Source organism: Hyaena hyaena, unplaced genomic scaffold (genome assembly GCF_003009895.1).
Source record: "Hyaena hyaena isolate Hyena2069 unplaced genomic scaffold, ASM300989v1 scaffold_214, whole genome shotgun sequence".
In the NCBI taxonomy this organism is placed as follows: domain Eukaryota; kingdom Metazoa; phylum Chordata; class Mammalia; order Carnivora; family Hyaenidae; genus Hyaena; species Hyaena hyaena.
Window position 1 is genome coordinate 1,282,291 of NW_024080842.1, and position 22,181 is coordinate 1,304,471.

The window sequence follows — 22,181 nt, forward strand, 5'->3', positions numbered from 1 at the left end:
ATCACACTTAGTGCTCCTGGCCTAGGAAAGAAAGAATCTGATAAGCTTGGCAGATCGGGGTAGGCAGAGCCTGCACTTGGCTCAGTTGCTTACCTGGCCTCTTTACCACTTGCCTATCCAGGACATGCAAGTGTGTCTGTTACTCCTGCAGCTAAAAATAGGGCAGGAAAGAGAGGACAGTCAGGCTGGATCCTTGATGCTCTGAGGCCCCCCGAGTTCCTCTTGAGTCTCTGGCTTGTCTGTCTGACCACTCCTACCTTAGACTAACACTTCATTCGTGCTAGGACTCAGCTAACTCTTGCTATCACCTTCTTGGGCATTCACGCTGCCCTCGGGCTCTCCCCACCCCACAGGGCTCACTCTTCTGCAAAGCCCTTTACCAGCTTCATTTTCCTACACACACACACACACACACACACACACACACACACACACACTTTAATGAGCCAGAGGGCCACAACTAGAAAGAAGCTGGAAACACTGGAGTTGAGACTATGTACTGGACACCCAGTGTGTGCAGACCATAATTAAATGTGTATTCCCGTTTCAGGTTATGTGAGCAGTTGGTGTTTAAAAATGTAAGAGGCTAGGGGCACCTGGGTGGCTCTGTCAGTTAAGCATCAGACTTCTGCTGAGGTCATGATCTCACGGTTTGTGAGTTTGAGCCCTGCCTCGGACTCTGTGCTTACAGCTCGGAGCCTGGAGCCTGCTTCAGAATCTGTGTCTCCTTCTCTCTCCGGCCCTTCCCCACCTGCACTCTGTCTCTCTCTTTCTCAAAAATTAATAAACATTACCAAAAAAATGTTTTTAAATGTTAAGAAGCTAAAACTCATTCATAAACTTTCCAGAGATAGCTGCTGGGACTGAATGCTTCTTGTGTGTATGCATACATGCATGAAGGGGAGTTCAATTTTAGCCTCCATTTTATTAATATCTGCTATTAACGCTCTCCACTGATAGCCCATCACAGAAAATCCTCATTGTACATAAACTTGCAAAACCAGTCATGAGGTGATTTAGGAGGTGCTCCCACCTACGCTGCACGGTTAGTCCTCCCTCATCCCCCCAGAGGAGTAGATGATTCCATGGTGGGTAAGACATCCGAAGAGTGCTTTTAAAAGCAGTTTCTCACAAGGTGCCTTTGACATTTCCCTCATGTGCTGTTGCTGGCCAGCCTGTTAGCAGACCCAGGGTGGGCAGGTCCCAAGGCTTGAGGAGAGAGCCGGGAAACCGCCATGGGGTGCAATGCCCAGAGCTTCCCTACTGCAGCCAGGATGTGGAGGTTGCAGCCTGGCCTGCCAGCACCCTTCTCTCACAAGCACGTGAACCTGCCATGGAGCTCAAACACTGAGTTTGTATCCAGCCTGCTGCCCAATCCTTCCAAAGGGTCCGTAAGGTGGTCCACGAGAGTGTGAGTGTGTCCGGGACCCACTTCATGAAACATTGGTCCCCGCTTCCCCTGCTTTCTCGGGGCCGTGGGCTGGACTGGGTCACTGGGATCAGAGACAGGAACGGCCTCATTGCTGCCTTTTCTCCCAGTCTGTGCCTGGTCTTCTTATTCTCTTAACAGTGTCTGTCATAGAGCGAAGTGTATGATTTTTTTTTAATATTTTTATTTATTTATTTCTAGGAGAGAGAGAGAGAGAGACAGCGTGAGCAGGGGAGGGTCAGAGAGAGAGGGAGACACAGACCCTGAATAGGCTCCAGGCTCTGAGCTGGCAGTCAGCACAGAGCCCGACGCGGGGCTCAAACCCACGAACCGCTAGATCATGACCTAAGCGAAAGTCGGACGCTTAACCGACTAAGCCACCCAGGCACCCCTGAAGTGTGTGATTTTAATGAAATCTGGCATCTCAATTCTTTTTTCATGTATTAGGCCTTTGGTGTTGTATCTAGAAAGTCCTCGCCAAACCCAAGGTTGTGCAGATTTTCTCCTATGTTATCTTCCAGGAGTTCTATAGCATTTTACATTTAGTTCGGTGATACATTTTGAGTTAATTTTTGCAAGGGGTGTAAGGGCTGTATCTAGATTCACTTCCTTGCATGTGGATTTAGTCCTAGTGCCATTTGTTGACAAACTCTGTTTTCTTGAAGATGAGGTGCATTGCCTGGGAATGCTTAGTGGCCCAGGGAATCGCTTCAATGATTTCCCTGTGAAGGGTGACATGCCACTTTCATTTCTGCCACTGGGCTCTGCAAATGCACTGACAGTTCCCTATCAAGGGTTGTGTTTTCGTCGGGGCCGGTGGAAAAAGCACATAGCAAGACAAAACCTGTTTTTGGATTCAGGCAAGGAAAAAGGTGTGCAAACTAAGTGTGCCTCTGTCCTCTCAGACCTGCCATCTGGGATCACTTTACTTGTGATCAAAGTACATCCTTTAGGATTTCATTTCATAAGGTCTTTTGGTGATAAACTTTCTCAAGCTGTTTTTGAACATGCTTCTGTCATCTCCATTAAGTTGTTAGCTGTTATTTCTTCAGTGTTTCTATTCTAGGCTCTTTCTCCTTATAAAACACAAGTCAAATATATGTTAGTGTTTCACCCTTTCTTCCATATCTGTTCATCTCATTCTTATTTTTCATTTCTGTCTTGCAGGACTTATTTGTGGATAATTATTTCTGATCTTTCATCTGGAACTGTCTCCTAGTTTCCTAATTCTCTCTTCAGCTGTGTCTTATCTATTTAATTGAGTCACTGAATTTTCAATTTCAGCTTTGAAACTTTTATTTCTAGAAGTCCTGTCTGGTTTCCTTTTGAATCTGCTTGGTCATTCTTATAATCTCTTATTTTCTCTTCATTTTTAAAGTTTCATTTAACTATTTTATACACAGTTGTATATTTATTTGAATAACTCATTTTTTCCAATTTCATCAAGGAAAATGACAAATATGATTGTATATATCTAAAGCATATAATGTGATGATTTGATATCCATCCACATTGTGGAATGACTGTCAAGTTTATCTGAATAATCCTAATAATGGAAGTCTTTATACATCTATTTCTGCCAGATGTTCTTCAGAAAGTCTACCTCTCTTCAAAGTTACAAAGGAATTCCCCCCCCCATTCTTTTGCTTAGTATTTTTAGGTTTTATTTTTTTACATTTTTATACTTGGTCCATTTATGATCTATAGTGTGAAATAAGGATGGACTTAATTTTATTCCAGATGGTTACCCAGTTTTCTCAACACAATTAATTGAATATCCCATCTTTTCCCTGGTGATCTTAGATGCTACCTTTACCATCCATGAAATCTCTAGATATATTTAGGGCTATTTCTGGGCTTCATTTTCTGTTTCATTGGTCTGTCTAGTTACATACTTTATGTTTCTCATATCTGGTAGGTCTTTCATTGTCTTTAAGTGATTATTTTCTTTACTAAGTGATATTTACCAATGGTAAAATTCGCATGTTCCCACAGGACATGCAGTGAGACATGCATTTCCCTTCCTGCTCTTTTACCTACCCAGTTCTCCTCCTAGGAGACAATGTTACTAGTTTTTTATGTATGTTATCTATCTTTCTAAAGATATTTTTCTTCTCCTTTTTCATCTCAAAATCTAAAATATCAAATGCCAAGAAATAATGAATCAGGATAATGGGTACATGTGACATGCAGAAACTACATTGATATTTGAGCCAGCATCTTGGTTGGGAGAATCTGAGGATTGTTGATTTCCCCGGTAGCCCCCAGACCCCTAGCCATCCCTGAGACCAGACTTGAGACTGTGAGGTGAGGCCTGCCTGGATCCTGGGCCACCAGGGGATAGGGTGACTTTCCCCTGGGAGGACTGCTTGTTGTTCACCCTGCCTGCTGTGGCTCCCGAGTGTTGGCTCTAATACATGAAACCAGGCCAGTGCCTTGGAAAGTGTCCCTGTGCTTCCATCCTGTATCACGGTCTGAGGGCTTCGATTACTTGTCTAGTGATCCATCCCTATTGACCTATTGGTGAAGGAATTACCAAGCTCTGGCTAGATGCAAGGTGCCCGGCTGGGTGCAGAGAGTTGAAAGAATCAGTGTTCATTTCAGAAGATTTGCACTAAGTGGCTGTGATGGGTCAGACATATAGGAGGTCCTATTTGTGACCCCAGGGCTGGGACTGCACCTTCCCCACCCCTCCCTCATCACTGTGTGCTTGGCTGCCAGCACGAGGGCTTCTATTCTGCAGCCGCATAGTACATAGGATAAGGGTATGAAGGATAAGAAGGATAAGAAGACCAGCTAGAGGGGTGAATTTTAGGAGGAGGGAACATCATTAACGTCAGATGCTGCCAGGAAATTGATGAGGTGGGAGCTGAACTAGACCCCTGGATTTTTAAATGAGGCATAATTTAGGGTTATGCTAATGACCCCAGGGCATGGGTGGCCAGACCTGCCTGAGCAGCAGCAAGTGGCCCGGCAGCCATTGGTGGCAAATGGGAAGGCGTGGGACATTTATCAAGGGCTGATCTCTCCTGACACAAAAGCCACTGAGGTCTATACCTTGGAAAGTGGAGGAAGCGAGGAGCTGCTCCATGGATTCAAATAGCAGAGCAGGAGCTGTACTGGAAGTACCCCAGGGCTTCCCTGTGGATGACCAGCAAGGATGGCTTTAAAAAACTACTGACTTACTAAGAGGAGAAAGAAGTGATAAGAATTCTACAAATATCTTCTGTCTTGATATCTTCCTGTTAAAATATCAGCAACTAATAAAACATATTTATAGTCCTCTTGCTTGCTTTCCCTGCCTGAGGGCCTCTATGTCTAGTCAACCTAGAATAAAATATCGTGAAAGCGAAAAGCCATTCCTCAGAGCTATAAATAAGTTGTAGCAAGAAGAGAGACCCAAAGGGTATTAAGGACAGTGTGCCTCCCTCCATCTCCCTGTCTGTCCCTCCCCATCCCCCGGCCACCTCCAGTTCTGGCTGCCAAGATGACAATAGGGACTCTCCTTGCATTTGCCAGGCTGCTCAGCGCCCCCTGCAGCTCTGACCCTGGCTTCCACCGCCCCTTCCTTTATGTCTTCCCTCCTTCACTTTACGCCCCACCTTCCTTTTTAGGCAGGTGCCTTCAGTCTGGTGGCCAGAAGAGTGTGTTCCCTGGGACTTCGGGGGCCTGTGATGGCACCTGACGCTGAGGTGTCCTCTCATGGGATTGCTGTCCTGCCTGTGTGCACGGAGAGACATTTGTAGAGTGGCCTTTACAGAAGACATTTATAAATGTCGTCCTCATTACAAGGAGGCTCTTTCTCTGCCACAGCCCACATTTGTCGCCTGCAGGACAGGGGGAACCACGTGGGAATCCAGGGCCTCTGTAAAAGGCTAATTGTATGCTTCCCTTGCCCTGTCTACCCTGATGGATGTTCCTTGTGGTAACTGGTAACCGAGGTAGTCTTTGGTTAGCGTTTATCTGATGCTTTTATAAATCTGGCTATTGGCTGCCAAAAGTCAGTATCAGAAAAGGAGGGCTCTTGGGGCAACCTGGGTGGCTCAGTCGGTTAAGCACCTGACTTCAGCTCAGGTCATGATCTTACGGTTTGTGAGTTCAAGCCCTGCATCGGGCTCTGTGCTGACAGCTCAGAGCCTGGAGCCTGCTTCCATTATGTGTGTTTGTGTGTGTGTGTGTGTGTGTGTGTCTGCTTCTCCCCTGCTCACGCTCGCACTCTCTCTCTCTCTCTCAAAAATAAATTAAAAAACAAAAGAAAAGTAGGGCTCTTACCTTGAGCAGCATTGGTTTCTTTGCCCTCCTGCCTCTTCTCCAGGCCCTGACAGGTCCCCATTCCAGATTGAGATAGTGGCTTGGGGTAGTGTTCGTTTGGGGGGCATGGAGGCCGGGGCTTTGCGTGCTCGGCAAAGGCAGACCCGTTACGAAATGATGCATCTGCCTGATAGTGAGCGCTGCTCTGTGCCAGGCACCGGGCGAGTACCTCACATTTGGTAGCTTATGAAATTCTCACACTATCTATTTTGCTTAGAAGGAAATTGGGGCTTAGAGTGTAAGTAACCTCTACAAGGCCACTCAGCATAGTGACCTGTCTTGAGAAGAGCGTCTCCTGTAGGCTCTCTTCAGGAGCTCAGTATGCATCCAATCCTCCAGGCCTGGCTCAGAGCCACAGCCTGGCAGAGGAGGCAGACAGGGCTTCCATAGAAGGGCAGGCCCTGAGCAGTCGCACGTTCCTGTGGCCTGGCATAGGCAGAGTGGACGGGAGTCTTGCAGGGTGGAGGACCTGGAGGGACAAGGAGTCACCAGGGGGTAGGAGATGGGTTTGAGCTCAAGAAACGTGGCAGTGGCCGTCGGCATGACCTGTACTGGGCTATAGAGGAGGGATCAAGTCACTGTAGGAGGTGCTGGCTGTGGCAGCTGCAGGACAAGTCAGGTGCTGGGGGAAAGAGGAGCGAGAAAGAGTTCTAGAAGAGGGGAGGGTCGTGCCCTCATACTCTCAAGAGAGTCAGTCATGAAAAGAACCTAAGAAGTCTAAATGCCTAGAACTCTTGTATGAAGCAGGATTGGGACAACTGTCAGGGCAGGCGGGTGCTTGTGACGCAGAGTTGCAAAGGTTGGGGGGGGTGCTGTGGAGGGGTTGCCCATACCATAGTTGCCTCTTCTCGTTTACACTGCGTTTTCATTTTACTTCTGACATTTTGAAATGCCAGCCCAGGCATTGCTCCGCCCCCCCGCACGAGGGCAGCCCGCCCAGGCATTGCTCCGCCCCCCGCACGAGGGCAGCCCGCCCAGGCATTGCTCCGCCCCCCGCACGAGGGCAGCCCGCCGCTGCCGCCCTTGTTCTTAAACGTCCGTCCATCTGGGAAATGGCACCGCGTCAGACCTCTTGCAGTAAGTTTCCTTTTTACATTACACCCTTCAAATCATTTCATTTCACCAGACATGTGATTGTTCACCCCTTCGCGAGATGAATTAAGAACAAATGGCTGTGATTTTCCGTATCAAAACAAACACACATATTAACCGCTTCCTTGTAGATTAACTTGGCGTCCTTGAAAGGGAGTGAGTGCTAGGGCAGAGGGCCTGGCCCAGCTGTCAGCCAGAGCAGGAGAAAGAGGGGAGTTAGAGCAGGCTTCTCTGGGCCTGCCCCCAGCACCTCACCCTTCCACCTTCCTTCCTGGGCCTTGACTTCCAAAGGCTTTGGTTCTGTCCCTGCTGTGGTATACCGTCTGGGGGTCAGACACCAGCCCCAGACCCCATCCCGAGGCAGAGACTGCCTGTGGGGCTGCCCTGGGTGCTGCGTTCTATCAAGGTAAGTTTGGCAGCACCAAGGTTAATCAGGTTCAAGTGCATTTTTCAAACATATGTAAACTGTTAAGTGTAACAGCAGAGAGTAAACTATCGGGCGCGGGAACACCAGGTTTTCTATATTGCTCTTCTCCTCCTCCTGGTTCTCAAGCTAGTGCATCTCTCCATTTGGCTGGGCCGTTATTGGGATAGGAGGACACTGAGGAATAGGAAATTTAGTTTTCTTCCCCTAGAAATTAAGCCTACTACACTTTTTAAAAGAAGAAGTGTGTGGTTGTAGCCTCAGTAACGGTAGTTTACGTTTCCCAACTGTTCTAAGCATGGAATTTGGGAACTCATTAATCCTCACCTGTCTAAAAGTGACCTAATTCTCATCCCCTTTCTATAGAAAGGGAAAGCCCGCCTCGGGTATGCGTTGGCACATTCACAGTGAGGTGTGGGAGGTGGGATTCACACCCAGGCTGCCTCCCCAGCTCTAGCATGCTGCCCTTTGTGACTCTTGTGCTCCGCTCAGGACAGACAGAGAAGTTGAGTTTATGCAGAAGCACTGGAGTCATGGGGGAAGATACAGGAAGGTGTTCCAGAAAGGTAAGGTACTCAGGTGCTGGGCTGGGTGGGTGGGTTAGAGGAAGGTAAGGTTTGTCAAGAATCATATCTCCTTTTTGTTCATTTGTATTGTGTAGCATGACCTACTTTTTACTTGGAAATATAAGAACCAGCTTGCTTTAGAAACTCCTAAATTAAGCCGTGTTTCTGTCTCACTGGGAGATGTGAGGAAGGTGGGAGACTAGACCAGATGCTCATGGGTTTTAGGAGGGGCCTGTAAGGTGGGCTTAATGGCAAGAGACAAGTGTGTGTCAGACTTGGGACATCTGCAGGAAAGCCACAGAACAGCTCACTGTTACAAAAGATCTGGCATCCTGCACAGAAAATGCTACCTTCTGTTACTGCTGTAGGTTTTATTTTCTCTACGGACTCCCCAGTTCCTTTGAGGCCCTGGGACAGGCAGACTGGAGAGCTTTGCCGGGCCCGTCGGTGAGGCCCTGAAGCTCTGGGTTGACAGCTTAGCAGGCTTCAGACTCTGCCGCTCATCTCCTGCAAAGGTGAGGTGCGGGCCGGTGGATTCTGAACCCCCAGGGGAATTGGAGGAACTCGTGGTGCAGCCGGGATGCAGGAAACTCTTAGCAATCCCTCCTCAATTGGGGTTGATTGGGTTAAAGCTTTCCAGAATGGTGTAAAACAGTTCTGAACTCCGTGAACTGCTGAGGGAGGCCCGATGAATTGAAAGAAATACAATAAACAGATTGCTCGTCATGTTGTTGGCCTTGTAGCAAATATCTGTTTTCTCCTTGGGATTACGTGAACATTTGCTTTCCTTTGATTTCTGGTTGTTATTTTCAATATTCCTTTTGTTAGCAGAGATGCTTCAAACATCTCTGTAGAAGCCCCTGACTCTTCGCAAGGTTTGTGTTTAGAGTTTGGCGCAGCCTCCACATGTCACCTGTTAGCTGTTAGGAGTCTAATCTGCAAGCCATGACTTCATCTCCCTAAAGGAAGATAGGCGAAATGCTTCAATACAACAGATAGGGCTCAGTTCAAGATGTGTGTGGGGGGAGGGTGGAGAAAGACTAAGACTTTGGTCTCTGGGTGAACTTGGAAAGTAGACCTGTCAAAGGTATTCATGTTCAGACAGCTGGTCTATAGCTGAAAAGGCTGCCAAATAGAGCCATTATTCACGGCTGTGGGAATTTTGTCAAGTGGCCTTAAAGAGCTTGCGTTCCACGGGGCTGGGAGGCCCCAGGGTGTCTGCAGCACTTGCGGCTCTGAGGACAGAACAAGGTCTCATTGCTGGGCTAGGCCCCTACAAATGATAGATCCAGTGGCTCACGACTTGCCGGAGACGCTTGGGTGTTTTGTGAGTTAGATCTTAAAACAAACAGATCTCGAAACAAAAAAAATAGTTCGTGAACCGGCCAGTGTTGCTCATCATTGGACATGTCCCCTTCACAGCATTTAGCTTTGGGAACCTTACCACATTTAGCGTCCTCTCCAGGGCTGACCCCAAGTGTCATTGGTAACAAAACTGTTCCCGTCACTGGCCAGGAAGACATGGCTTGAGCAGGTGGAGAACCTTGTACCTTGTAAGGGGCCTGTTTCTTCTCTTCCTAACTGCTCTTGCCCAGTTTCCCCCTGTGGTTTCTTGCAGATTCCATTTGTATTGGTTATAGCCCCAGGGCTGTGGCTCCTGAAAACAGCTTCCAAGGGAGGATCCAAACATTAAGCCCTGGACACCGGAGAGAAAAGGACTTGTGTCTGTAGATCCGGTACTTTCCAGATTGTCTTTCCCAGAATCCTTTTCTCTTAATTTAGTCAGGGCAAAAAAAAAAAAAAAGATGGACAAAACCTTCCAACATACAAGATGAATCAAGTATTTGAAACTTTCCCTTGCAGGAAGGCATGGGGTTCCATTCAAGTTGAGACAGAACTGAAGCTGGCTCTGGCCTACCCACCAGGGACTAACCCCCCCACCTTGTTTGTGGAGGCGTGGGCCCTTAGCACTGTGCATGTGGTGGGAGGCAGTGGCAGGAACTGATGTACAGCCCTAAGCCTAAGGCTTCCATGCCCCTGCCCTCGCTGTCATTGGCGAAGACGGGGATCAATTACTAGGAAGGAAGCTGAATGAGGAAATATCCTTTGCTGGCGTGTGCCCTGTCCCTAGTTTCCCGGCAGCTGGCACCGTCTCCCCCTACAGAGCAGATGGGAACTGTTCCATCATGAGGAGCAGCTGGCGTGCCACACCTCTCCTCTCCGCCTGCAGTGGGCAGCCCTCTCCTGGCCAGGAAAGCCCCTTGTGAGTGCTGTTTCTGAAACTGGCCTGAGGATGAGAGGGCGGGCATTGATGGAGACTTGACAAGGGCTGAGTTCGTCCTCTGGGCTCCTGCCTTTGTTAGCTGTGAGATGCGGCCTCTGTCATTCTTGGCTGCTGTGAACAGCCCGGCTCCCTGCCTGCCGCGGTACCCAAAACGGCTGGGCCTGGGCGTGGAGCACACTTCGCATAAAAGGTGTGTCTCTGAGGTGCTGTTTTGTGTGTCCCTTGACAAAAGAGTTGCTATGGTAACTACCCTCTGGGAAACACAAGGGAGTCAACTGAAGGTACCGCTCTTGCTCAGCTAGCTGGGGTGTGAATCTGTGGCCATCTTTGTTCTCCCCACCTGCCACACCTCCTCTCCCTCCCCACAGGCTGGGCACAGGGCAGGAGGGCCAGCCAGTCTTCTCAGCACTGGCAGATTGAAAGGGAGCTGGGGTCTGCAGTCAGAAGAGAGTCGTGGATTCTCCTGTTCGTTGGTGAAGGAGGCAGAGGAATGACAGCCCGGCTCTTTGCGAGGAGCTGCGGTGCTCCTCCCTTGCCCTCCTCCACACACCTGCCCGTCCGCGGCGCTCCCACGTGGATCCGTGCTCAATTAGCAGGAAGCAAGCACAGTCCTCGCAATTGCCCAAGTGCAGAAGCTCAGGCCCTTAGAACTTCAGGCACAAAGAGCATGGTGGGCGGGGGCAGGAACGCTCCTGGAAGGGAAGGGAAATTCCTAGTGAATTGGTCTCCAGTTACTGCTCCACGGGTGCTACTCGCAGGTCCTTGCTGCCCTTTATGTGCTTGCATATGCTCCCCGTCTCCCACCTAGATTAGTGGCCCAAGCCCACCTTTTGGGTCTTGGCGTCTGTCATCACCGTCTTCCCTGCACACAGAAAAAGTTACAGCAGCGCTGCCTAATGTAAGACCACAGGCATTCCCCACAGTGGCCACGGTGTCTTCTTGTGGGAGAGAGCCTTTCGCTGACACTGTAACACAGGAAGAGGAAACAGGCCACGTTCACGTGCCTGAGAAGCTGTAATTTCAGTCCATCTTGCTGGAGGGCCTCGGGTGCCATTGTGGATACTCTAATGAAGGCCGGCTAATGGCCTACTCTAATGAAAGCATTCTTAGCACCTTATTGGGAAAAGGTTGTAATCCACTAGCCTCCTTCTGTACATTCTGGTTTTGCAGATACAGATGGCCCCGTGCTTCCCTAGGGTCTCAGAAGGTAGGGGATGGCAAGGAGGAGAGGGGACAGTGGAGGCCCGGAAGAATGCCAGATGGGCTTCTGCTCTGTGGTGCCAGCTGCTCCTCTCTGGCCCTCTTGCCGCTTGGTCTCCAGCCAGAGACTGCTACAGCTCACCGTCTTCCCTCTGCCTTCCCTCCTAGAGCCTGTGCTCACACCAGGTGAGGCTCCTGCTTCAGCTCCTCACCAGCCATGGGCAGAACAGTCGTGGTACAGGTGTGCTGCTTCCTCAGTGAACACAGCGGGAAGAAGCCTGAGCTGGGCTCATTTCTGCATTTACGGCCGCTGGGGCCTGGGGTTGCTGAGGCATCCCAAGCACCTCCTTCTATGTTGGCCAAGATGGGCCCATCTGTGTGGGGCATTGGGACACCCTGCCGTGATCACTTACAGGAGGCTTCATTGAAATGGCTGGGTGGGCTGCCTCCCCCCAACACCTGCACTCGTTACAGGGGAACAGTTCTGCTGAGCCTAACGAGTTAGGGCGGGAAGTGGGCTGGTTCTCCTCCTGTCCTCCCCTGGACTGACTCTAGTGACACTCAAATGGGAAATTCAATGTGAGGGACTCTGGCCTGGGAGCATCAGGCAGGCAGGGGCCTCGTGGTGCCTCCAGTGTTCGCATGTGCTCAGTGATGGGATGATGGAGTGAATGAGGTCCTGCCTTGGGTTCAGAGCCAAAACCTGTCCCAAGCATGACTGGTTTTTCACTTCTGCCAACATAAGAGTTTGAGTAGCTAAGCAGTTTTCTGGCATTCAGCATACACCATAGTTAGCACATGAGATTCAGCAGCTGGGGCTTGTGCCGTGGAATATTGTAAAATTTAAAGATAGGACTTTAGGCAGAATGTTTGCCCTACTTAATGTTGTCATGAGCATCAGTTTTGCCTTTGCCAGAGACATCTAGTGTTGACAACATGAGCTGAAATACTAGAAAATCTTTAGTACCAGGAAGAGGTCAGGCTGGAGCCGGGCCCAGAGGGCCATCCTAGGCAGACCACGGCTTGGGCAGAATTGCAGATGTGGGGAGAGGGTATAAGATGCATTTTGAGACAACCTGGGTTAAGGAAATGACACAGTGATGATATTGACAGCAAGAGCACTGTGCTGTGAAGGAGAAAACACCCTCTTGCAAAGGGCACTGGCCGTCCCCTGGGTTTGGTGCTATGGCAGAGCTGTCCTGCTGTCCAGTGAGAGCCTGCCCTGAAGGACTGGTCAGTGGACTCTGGATAACTACCAACCAGGGGCCAGGCTCATAACCTTCTAGTTGGTAACTCTTTACAGTGTCACGTGTACAGAATGCTGAAGGAGGGATGCTTCCACGCACAGCTACACTTCACAGCACTTCTCGCTGCGTTAGGTTTACTCCGTGGCGTCTGTCCAAATTGTTGCAGACTAAATTGCAGACATCAGGGTACTTCATGCCCATGCACTTGGACAGGTATCTCCTAGGAACGGTGTTCTCTACCGAGCACTGATGCTGCGGTCACACCTCTGAAAATTAATAATCCTTTAGTACCTAGTATCCACTTGACATTCACATTTCATTTTTCTCTAGAATGACTTCTATAGCATTTTTTTTCTTGGTTTTGGGTGTGAATGTGCGGTGTTCAACGTTGCTTTGGTCAACAGAGGTTTGCTCAGCCACCTTACCCCACCATCCCGTGGACACGCATGAGCCTCTCCGTGCTGTCCCATGGACACACGTGTGGGCCTTTGCTCACAATACGCGGTTGCCTCTCAGGGCCGCCTCCCAGGGCCACACGACTGGCTCTGCAGGGTGAGTCCTGGTGACATGTGCAGCGCTGACTGTGGGCAGCCTGTTCTGGGAAACGGTTCACATGTCCGCTCCACCACTTAGGACCGAGGGACCCTCAGCTCGTCCTTTCTATCTAAGTCTCGTGTTTGTGTCTCCAAAACAAAGGGGATGCCCCAGGGGACCTCCTGGCTCTACTGGGTACCTCTGTGACTCCATTCAAAGTGTGGCCAGACAGGCCCCCTGCAGCTTCATACCTCAGGGCAGCTGTTTTTTGAGGCTGCTGCCTGTGCCCCTTTACCATGAATGGGGGAGCAGGAGGATGCCCGGGACCCTCTGATGCTGATGCTCTAACGTGACACATGCTCTCCCCCTCTGCTCCCCACAGCTGAGATCCTGGAGCTGGCTGGCAACGCGGCAAGAGACAACAAGAAGGGGCGGGTCACGCCCCGGCACATCCTGCTGGCAGTGGCCAATGACGAAGAGCTAAATCAGGTATGGGGCTCTCCTCCACGTCCCCCACCCCCCATGCTGGTGCATGCAGTCACACTGGCCCGAGGGACAGGGGGCAGTTGGTGTCCGGCTGGCTCTCAGAGGTGTGGACTGCATTTTGGACCATTAGCTTCTCTGCCCCCATGGCACTTCTTCCTCTGGGCTTTATTTGGGGGCAGCAGGGAATGAAACAAGGTATTTGGCTCTCCCTGGAGGAAAGGTAGTGAAATTTCACCAGAGTGAGGGGCTCTGAGGACTTGTTTCCTGTACATTGAGCCTGGGTCCCATCAGCATTCTTGTAGATGCCATGGATGAAGGAGCTCTGCCATCCCAAAGCAGGAATGTGAATGGGTGGCCGACTTCTTTAATGTCAGAGACAGGGAGACCTGGCTCACAATCTGCTCCTTTGATTTTCCTGCAAGCTGCTAAAAGGAGTCACCATAGCCAGTGGGGGCGTGTTACCAAACATCCACCCGGAGTTGCTAGCAAAGAAACGAGGATCCAAAGGGAAGTTGGAAGCCATCATCACGCCACCCCCAGCCAAAAAGGCCAAGTCTCCATCCCAGAAGAAGCCCGTGTCTAAGAAAGCAGGAGGCAAGAAAGGGGCTCGGAAGTCCAAGGTATGTGATCGGGCGGGAGTGCATGGGTTAGGGCAGGTGCAAGCAGATGAGGTCATGAGTGGCTCTTTCCTGCTGAGGAGGAACATGTGGGAGCTGTTTGCAAAGAGGCTAGTCCAGCGCAGGTGGCCAGAGTCTGGGCAAAATTGGAAGACTGGATTCCTGTAGGCAAGGTGGATGTGGGGAGGGGGCTGGGGCAGATAGCCCCAGGCTGGAAGGACCCCATTCCTGGCCTGCCAGGGAGGTGCTTACACCTCTGGGAAGGGACCTGTGTGTGCAGCAGCTTTCCTGTGCTAGGGATGGCTGCCATCGAGTCCCACCCAGAGGTCCTGGCTGCCTCTCAGAACTGTCACTGTGTCACCACGCCTGCATGTCCTCCACTGAGCATCTTCCAGCAGGGATGGTTCAGACAGTTGGGTCTGTAGGGAGGTTGCCTTGTTAAGGAGAAAAGCAGATGTGTGATTCAGGTGCCCCTACCAGACCTAGCTGAGATTGAGCAGGTCCTAGGTGCTGATATTTTTGTGGTGAGTGAGGCCCTCTCATTAGTGTGACCTGATGTTTTCGTGGGTGGGGCAGGCCAGCTGATCCCCGTCGTTGCCCTTCACTGCATGGACGATCAACAGGCCACCCTCCAGAGGTCTGGGCCTGTGGGTGGTTGCTCTTCCCTGTCTGAGCATCGGTGGGGGCGGGGGAAGTCCTGAAGCAACTGGAACATGTACCCTGTGTTCCTCCCTCACCCGTTCCCTGCCTTTGAGCTGTTGTCTGAGCTTCCGGGGCCAACCAATGAGGGACAGTGATGGTGAAAGCTCATCAGCAGTAGAATGGAATCCTAAGCTACCCTGCCCCGCCCTGGGGCACCCCCTCAGGTGTGATCATTCTGGTCTCCAGCCAGATGAGGACGCATTTACCTTTGGTAGAAGGTGACCTGGCTATTTTGTGAGACCCTCAGTCGTAGCTCAGTGGAAATGCCTTGTGGAGCCGATACAGTGTCAGCCCCGGTCTTCCCAGCAGAACCCAGAGCCTCTCGCCTGATGAGATGGTGAGGACATCTTCCCAGGGCAGGCTGCAGGAGCACTAACCCGGGGTCACTCTCGGGGCCCACACTCCCAGCACATCGTCGTCTCTAAGCCGGTCCACAGAGCAGGCTCCAGGCCCTCACCTGGCTACAGTGTTTGCTGGCCTTTTGGTTCTTGTTCCCCCTTCTGAATGCAAACAAATGGTTCCCTGAGGACAACGAAATCTGAATTCCTCTTGCCACCAGGTCCCAGCCCTGGCCTACCCCACCTGACTGAGAATCACTCCTAGCTCTGTCTGAGACAGAAACCCGTTACTGAGGAGTGTCCTGCGGGTTCTTCCCAGGCGCTTGTGCTCCACGTCGTCCTGCGAGACGTGCAGGACCAGGCGAGGATGCCGTAGAATGCTCCCTTACTTGTTCCTGCCGATTGTAAGATTAGCAGATGGAACTGCTTTGTCTCCTTTCAGCTTTTGCATTTGCAGGAAGAGCAGGACAAGGAAGGCCGGGGAAAGGCGCATGTGCAAGCACAAAGAGGCAAGGTCCGTCATCTCTTGATCACGGGCCTCAGGGAGCTGGTACCCTTGGTTCTTGGCGGAGCCTTCCCCCCCTCCCCCCGCTGTGGCCCCAGCCATGGCCCTTGTTCATGCAGGCCCACTGCTGGTTGGCGTCTGAACACCTCTCTGACGCTGCGTCGGGCAACCCTGGGCTGAACCCCACTCCCTCACCCCAGGACCCCCCATTAGTTTCTGCCTGTCGACTTTCTGCCTTCCCACTTAACACTAAGCACGTTGTGTCTTACGTTTTGGACTTCAGCTGAAGGGTGTGTGTGTGTGTGTGTGTGTGTGTGTGTGTATATTCAGCTCCTAGTAGCTATATTTGGAACTTAGTGTTTCTAATAACCATATGCCAATAATCACTCGAACACTCAGCTTTTCCCTTGATTACAAAAGCAGGAAGTCTGTTATGGTGGTCTGTTTTTCTTCCACACAATAAAACACATTGTCTGCTTACTGTACCAGTATTTGGCTAACATTAAACCCTGGGGGAAGCTGAAATTGGAACCGTGAACAGCTAATTTTCAAAACATTTGTTTAATGTAAATTGTGGTGTCAGCTCCCAGAAACAGCAGAGAACCTGCATCTCCAGGTTTAAGTGGAATGTTCCGAAAATAACCTTTCCAGAGACATGCAGAGAAAGCCTTCGTAACATGCTAAAACATTTGGAGTAAAAGGGAGTTGGTATTTTTCAAGTGTCAACACGTGAATTCCCAATCATAATTTTCCCCCCAATTCTCTGTAATTGGAAGGTTTTGAGAGTCTCCAGTTGTGACAGCTGAGTCAGCTATTGTGTGGAACTGGTTGGAGAAGGCGCCAGAACCCACTGTGGCCGCGAGTCCAGGACCCTGGTGGTGCCTTAGGGCTCCTCTCTCCTGCTTGGGTGGCCTCCACCAAGTCTGTACCTCAGTTTACCTCCCTCCCATGCAATGAAGGGGTGCAGTCCAGCCTTAAATTTCAATGACTGTGCATATTTGCATCACGTTTCTGGCTCAGTAGTAGGTGTCAGGGTTGGGATGAGACTGAAGAGGGTGCTGTAAGAAATCTCCCTCTTGCCAGGCCCCCCCCCCCCCGCAGTCTCTGTGGTGAATTTTTATGGGCCTTTCAGAAAGTCTGTGCATGTTAAAGCATAGAGAGCCATACAGTCCTCCTCCTCATTCTTGCCTTTAAATATGAATAAATCCTGTACCCAGTGTTGTAGCGGGTGGAGAAGTGCTTAAGGCTGCCAGCTCCCTGGCTTTGTGGAGAACGGTGTAGACAGCCTACAGCAGTGTCTGGCACACGTGTTTGGTGCTGCTCTCGCTGACTTCTACAGCTCTGACTATACAGCTGGTTCTTTATTTCAGGGGGTGGTTCCAGTGACCTCTCTAGTGTGCAGTACCATTTTAACCAGTTCTCTGTGAATGAACTTGCAGCTGTTCAGAGCATTCCAACAGACACTGCCACAGTGACTATGATTGTTTGTGGGTGACGATGCTCACGTAGCCAAAGCATAAAATCCCCAGTGGGAACTTGCTGAGGCAGACTGTTTTCTGATCGCTCTTGGTCACATAAAGAACTTTTTCCCCCATGAAGAAATTCCAAAATCTGCCTCCTTTTAACATTGAACACCAAAGTTGTTGAAAGAAGATGCATTCATTCGATCAGTATTCACCCAACCTGCGCGTGCCCATTATTACCCTTGGGAATGAGGGCAAACAATGAACAAAGGCCCTTGCCCTCCACTAGTGTTGGTCTAGCTCTGGTCTAGCGAGTGGGGGCAGAGTCATTGTAGAAGGGGTATAGGGGCCAGCGGATGCTGTGACAAAAGTACAGCACAGTGACAGCATGCAGTGTTACTTTAGGCGGTGAGATAAGGCTTCTCTGGTAAGGTGACACTGGCGCAAAGACTTGAGAGAGAAAGGTGTCGGGACATTCGGGTGACTGGCAGGAGGGGTGACTGGCAGATGACCAGGTGTGCCTGTCCCCCTCCCAGGGAGAACTCAGCAGGCTATGGCGTGTGAGATTCTGAAATTTCCATAACATGCACACCTGTGGCAGTTGGAGAAGCCTAGGAATCCTTCCCAAGATAAGGTTTTCTAGTGCACAAAATGCTGAAGATTGAAAGGAAACCATTTATGCTTAAATCTTCCAGGTTAACATCCCTTGTCAGAATGTTTACGGAGAGCCATAGGGTAGTCTTTAGGAGATGTCCAAGAAGATAGTTATTGCCAAAAATCTGGATCAAAAGTGCTCTCACCTAGGATATATTTTCCTTAAGTTTTTGTTCAAATTCCAGTGAACTAACCTACAGTGTTCTATTAGTTTCAGCTGTACGATATAGTGATTGAGTCTCACGTAGAATTACTTAACCCAAAGTCTGCCCTGCCACCCCAGCTGAACTCCACCCCCGTGTGGAAATCACCTGCGGGATCATGAAGATAAGGTTGCTCCTTGCTGCCTGGCAGAAATCCCAAGGTGATTTTGGGAGACCACCTGTGTCTTTTTTGAGAAATAAATATTGGAACTGAAAATTGAGTGATGAATGTTTGGATTAGGGATACCAAAGAAAGAGATTGGTTCTTTTGAGCAGCCACCATCCTTGCAATTAAGAGGCCAATTTTGCTGGCCTTTCAATGAGCTTTCTAGCAAGTCTGACATCAGGGTGAAGGAGAGTGGGCACACAGAATCCTAGATTGATGATTTCACATAAGACGTTTTAGAGAATCACTCAGTTCTACGTGTTTTTAAAAAGGTGTTTCACCGACTCTCACTGATGAGGTTTTGTGCTGTTCAAAACAAAACACGGTGCAGGTAGAGTACATGGGAGCTTTGAGATTTGTAGAACAATACAAAATTCTCCAAAGTCAACATTTCGCAGATGGACGAAGAATATTCCCTCCTAGCTCTTCCCCCTCGTGCCAGGATCTGAAAAGAATCTACCGCTGTCACCATTTCATAAAAGAAAATGGCATTTTAATCCAAAAGGTTTGGAAGGGAAATAATTCCTGACTACAGACTTTATGTAAAAGTTTGTGGAACAGTTATCAGTGATTTGAATGTAGTGACCTCTCAGGACGCACCTGAGTGCAACTACCCTGTCATGGGCTGGGACCGTTGCACGGAAGAGACAGGCGTTTGCCAGGTAGAGAGGCTGGAGAGAACCGGGAAGGAAAGGCCTGCCCTACACACACAGCGTTTGGCAGCTTTCTCTCAAGGCCCCTGGGTTATCAGGAGTTCGCCCACCTTAGACTCCTTTCCGCAAAAGGATTTGAAGGCAGAGGGAAGTTCAGCAATTTTCTCAAGGTTACATCACTAGTAGAACCAGAAATGAAATGCAGAAGTTCAGAGCCCAAACATAGTGTCCTGGGACCGTGGACCACTTACTTTCCTTGGCAGAAGTCCCTCTGTGCTGTTGGTGGAGGGCTGAACGCCATCTGTTGTATGAGTGGGGCGACTGCTTAAAAATTTTTTTTACGGTCACAGTTTGGACTCACAGAATATATTTGTACGTTTGCGATATATACCTTTCTTACAATTTCCTCCTCACGTTCTGTGTAGCACTGTTTCCCAGTTTTATTGAGCTGTGCTTGGCATACAGCACTACACACATTCAAGGTGTGGAGCATAAGGACCTCCCTGAAATACATTGTGAAGTGATTACCGCACTACGTTTAAGCGACCTCCCTTGTCTCAGAGAGATACAAAAAAAAAGTGTGTTTTTCTTTGTGGTGAGAACTCTTAGGAATGATTCTTAATAACTTTATTTTTTAAATTTTTTTTGAAGTTTTTATTTTTGAGACAGAAAACATGAGCAGGGGAGAGGCAGAGAGAGGGAGGCACAGAATCAGAAGCAGGCTCCAGGCTCTGAGCTGTCAGCACAGAGCCCGAGTCGAGGTTCAAATTCACAGACTGTAAGGTCATGAACCGAGCTGAAGTCAGATGCCCAATCGACTGAGCCACCCGGGCGTCCCTCAACAACTTTCACATATGGCATACAACAGTGTTAAGTGTAGTTGTTAGGCTGTACATTACATCCCCTGTACTTATCTCCTCACTGGAAGTTTGTACCTTTTTTTGGTAGTGTTTTAAAAAAGAAGTGTAGTTGACCTACAACATTAAATTAGTTTTAGGCGTACAACATAGTGATTCATCTTCTCTGTGTTTCACCGTGTTCTCCGCAAGCATAGCTACCATCTGTCACCGTGCAACATCGTTACAGTGCCACTGATTTTATTCTCCGTGCTGTACCTTTTATCCTTGTGACTTCTTCCCTCCGTAACTGGAAGCCTGTACTTACTACACCCTTCACCCATTTTGCCCTTCCCATCCAACCTCTCCCCTCTGGCTACCATTAGTTCTCTGTATTTATGATTCTCATTCTGCTTTTTGTTTATCTCTTTTGATTTTTAGATTGCACGACTAAGTGTAATCATGGTATTTATCTTTCTCTGACTTACCTCACTTAGCATAATACTCTCTAGGTCCATCTGTATTGTTGCGAATGGCAGGATCTCGTTCTTTGATATGACTGAGTAATGTTCTTTGGCATGTGAATGTGTATTATATGTGCATGTGCCACTTCTTTATCCATTCTTTTATAGATATTCACCTGGGTTGCTTTTCTGTATTGGGTATTGTGAATCATACTGCAGTAAACATAGGTGTGCATATCTTTCTAAGTCAGTGTTTTCGATTCTTTGGGGAAATACCCCATAGTGGAATTATTGGATCATGTTGCAACTGCATTTTCACTTTTTTGAGGAACATCTGTATTGTTTTGCATAGTGGCTGCACCAATTGACAATCCCACCAGGAGTTCTTTTCTCTCCACAACTTCACCCACAGTTGTTATTTCTTATCCTTTTGATTTTAGCTATATTCATAGGTATGAGGTGATACCTCATTGTGGTCTTGATCCCTTTGCATCCCTTGCCTTTCCCTGATGATTAAGGATGTTGAGCATCTTTTCATTTATCTGTTGGCCATGTGTATGTCATCTTTGGAAAAATGTCTATTCGTGTTCTCTGCCTATTTTTTTTTTTCCTAATGTTTATTTTTGAAGGAGAGACAGCTTGGGCAGGGGAGGGGCAGAGAGAGAGGGAGACACAGAATCTGAAGCAGGTTCCAGGCTCTGAGCTGTTCCAGGCACAGAGCCTGATATAGGGCTCAAATTTAGGAATCGTGAGATCACTACCTGAACCGAAATTGGATGCTTAACTGACTGAGTCACCCAGGTGCCCCTCTCTGCCTGTTTTTTAATTGGATTGTTATTTTGAGGTTGAGCTGTGTAAGTTCTTTATATACTTTAGATACTAATACCTTATTAGATATGGGAAATATTTCCTATTCAGTAGGTTGCCTATTCATTTTTTAAAAATATTTATTTTTGGGGGCACCTGGGTGGCTTAGTCGGTTAAGCGTCTGACTTTCGCTTAGGTCATGATCTCACGGTTCGTGGGTTTGAGCCCCGTGTCGGGCTCTGTGCTGACTGCCAGCTCAGAGCCTGGAGCCTATTTCAGAGTCTGTGTCTCCCTCTCTCTCTGACCCTCCCCTGCTCACGCTGTCTCTCTCTCTCTCCTAGAAATAAATAAAAATATAAAAAAATATATTTATTTTTGAGAGAGAGAGACAGAGCATAAGCAGGGGAGGGGCAGAGAGAGAGACACAGAACCCTAAGTAGGCTCCGGCTGTGAGCTGTCAGTACAGAGCTTGACATGTGTATTGAGCCCACAAACCCTGGGATCCTGACCTGAGCTAATGTTGGATGCTTAACCGACTGAGCCACCCAGGCGCCCCCGCCTTTTCATTTTCTTGATGGTTTTCCTTAGCTGTGCAGAAGCTTTTTAGTTTGATGTAGTCTCAAAAGTTTATTTTTGCTTTTGTTTCCCTTGCATGGGGAGACATATCTAGAAAAATGTTGCTAAGGCCAATATGAAAGAAATTACTGCCTATGTTTTCTTCTGGTTTTATGGCTTGTTGTCTCACCTTGAGGTCTTTAATCCATTTTGAGCTTATTTTTGTGTATGGTGTAAGAAAGTGATCCAGTATCGTTCTTCTGAATGAAGCTGTCCAGTTTCCCGGCACCGTTTGTTGAAGAGACTGTCTTTTCCCATTACATATTCTTGCCTTTCTTGTTGTAGATTGATTGGCCATATAAGCATGGGTTTGTTTCTGGATTCTGTTCGATTGATCTCTGTGTCTGTGTTTGTGACAATACCATACTGTTGTGACTGCTACAGTTTTTGTAGTGTATCTTGAAATCTATGTGATACCTCTAGTTTTGTTCTTCTGTCTCAAGATGGCTTTGGCTATTTGGAGTCTTTTGTGGTTCTACCAAATTTTGGTTTTACTTGTTCTACTTTTGTGAAAAACGCCATAGGGATTGTGTTCAGCCTATAGATTGCTTTGGGTAGTATGGACACATTGACAGTATTAATTCT

The 22,181-nt window shown here is 48.8% G+C and overlaps 1 protein-coding gene across 5 annotated transcripts in view; it reads left to right on the forward strand.

The window, feature by feature from the left end:
- Nucleotides 1-22,181, forward strand: part of LOC120238528 (core histone macro-H2A.1) — a 78,713-nt gene that overhangs the window by 17,957 nt on the left and 38,575 nt on the right. For all 5 annotated transcript variants that reach the window (XM_039242311.1, XM_039242312.1, XM_039242308.1 and 2 more), the window contains exons 3-4: nt 13,470-13,576; nt 13,996-14,193. In XM_039242311.1, the coding sequence (XP_039098242.1) occupies nt 13,470-13,576; nt 13,996-14,193 (305 nt within the window). The remainder of the gene's footprint in view (nt 1-13,469; nt 13,577-13,995; nt 14,194-22,181) is intronic.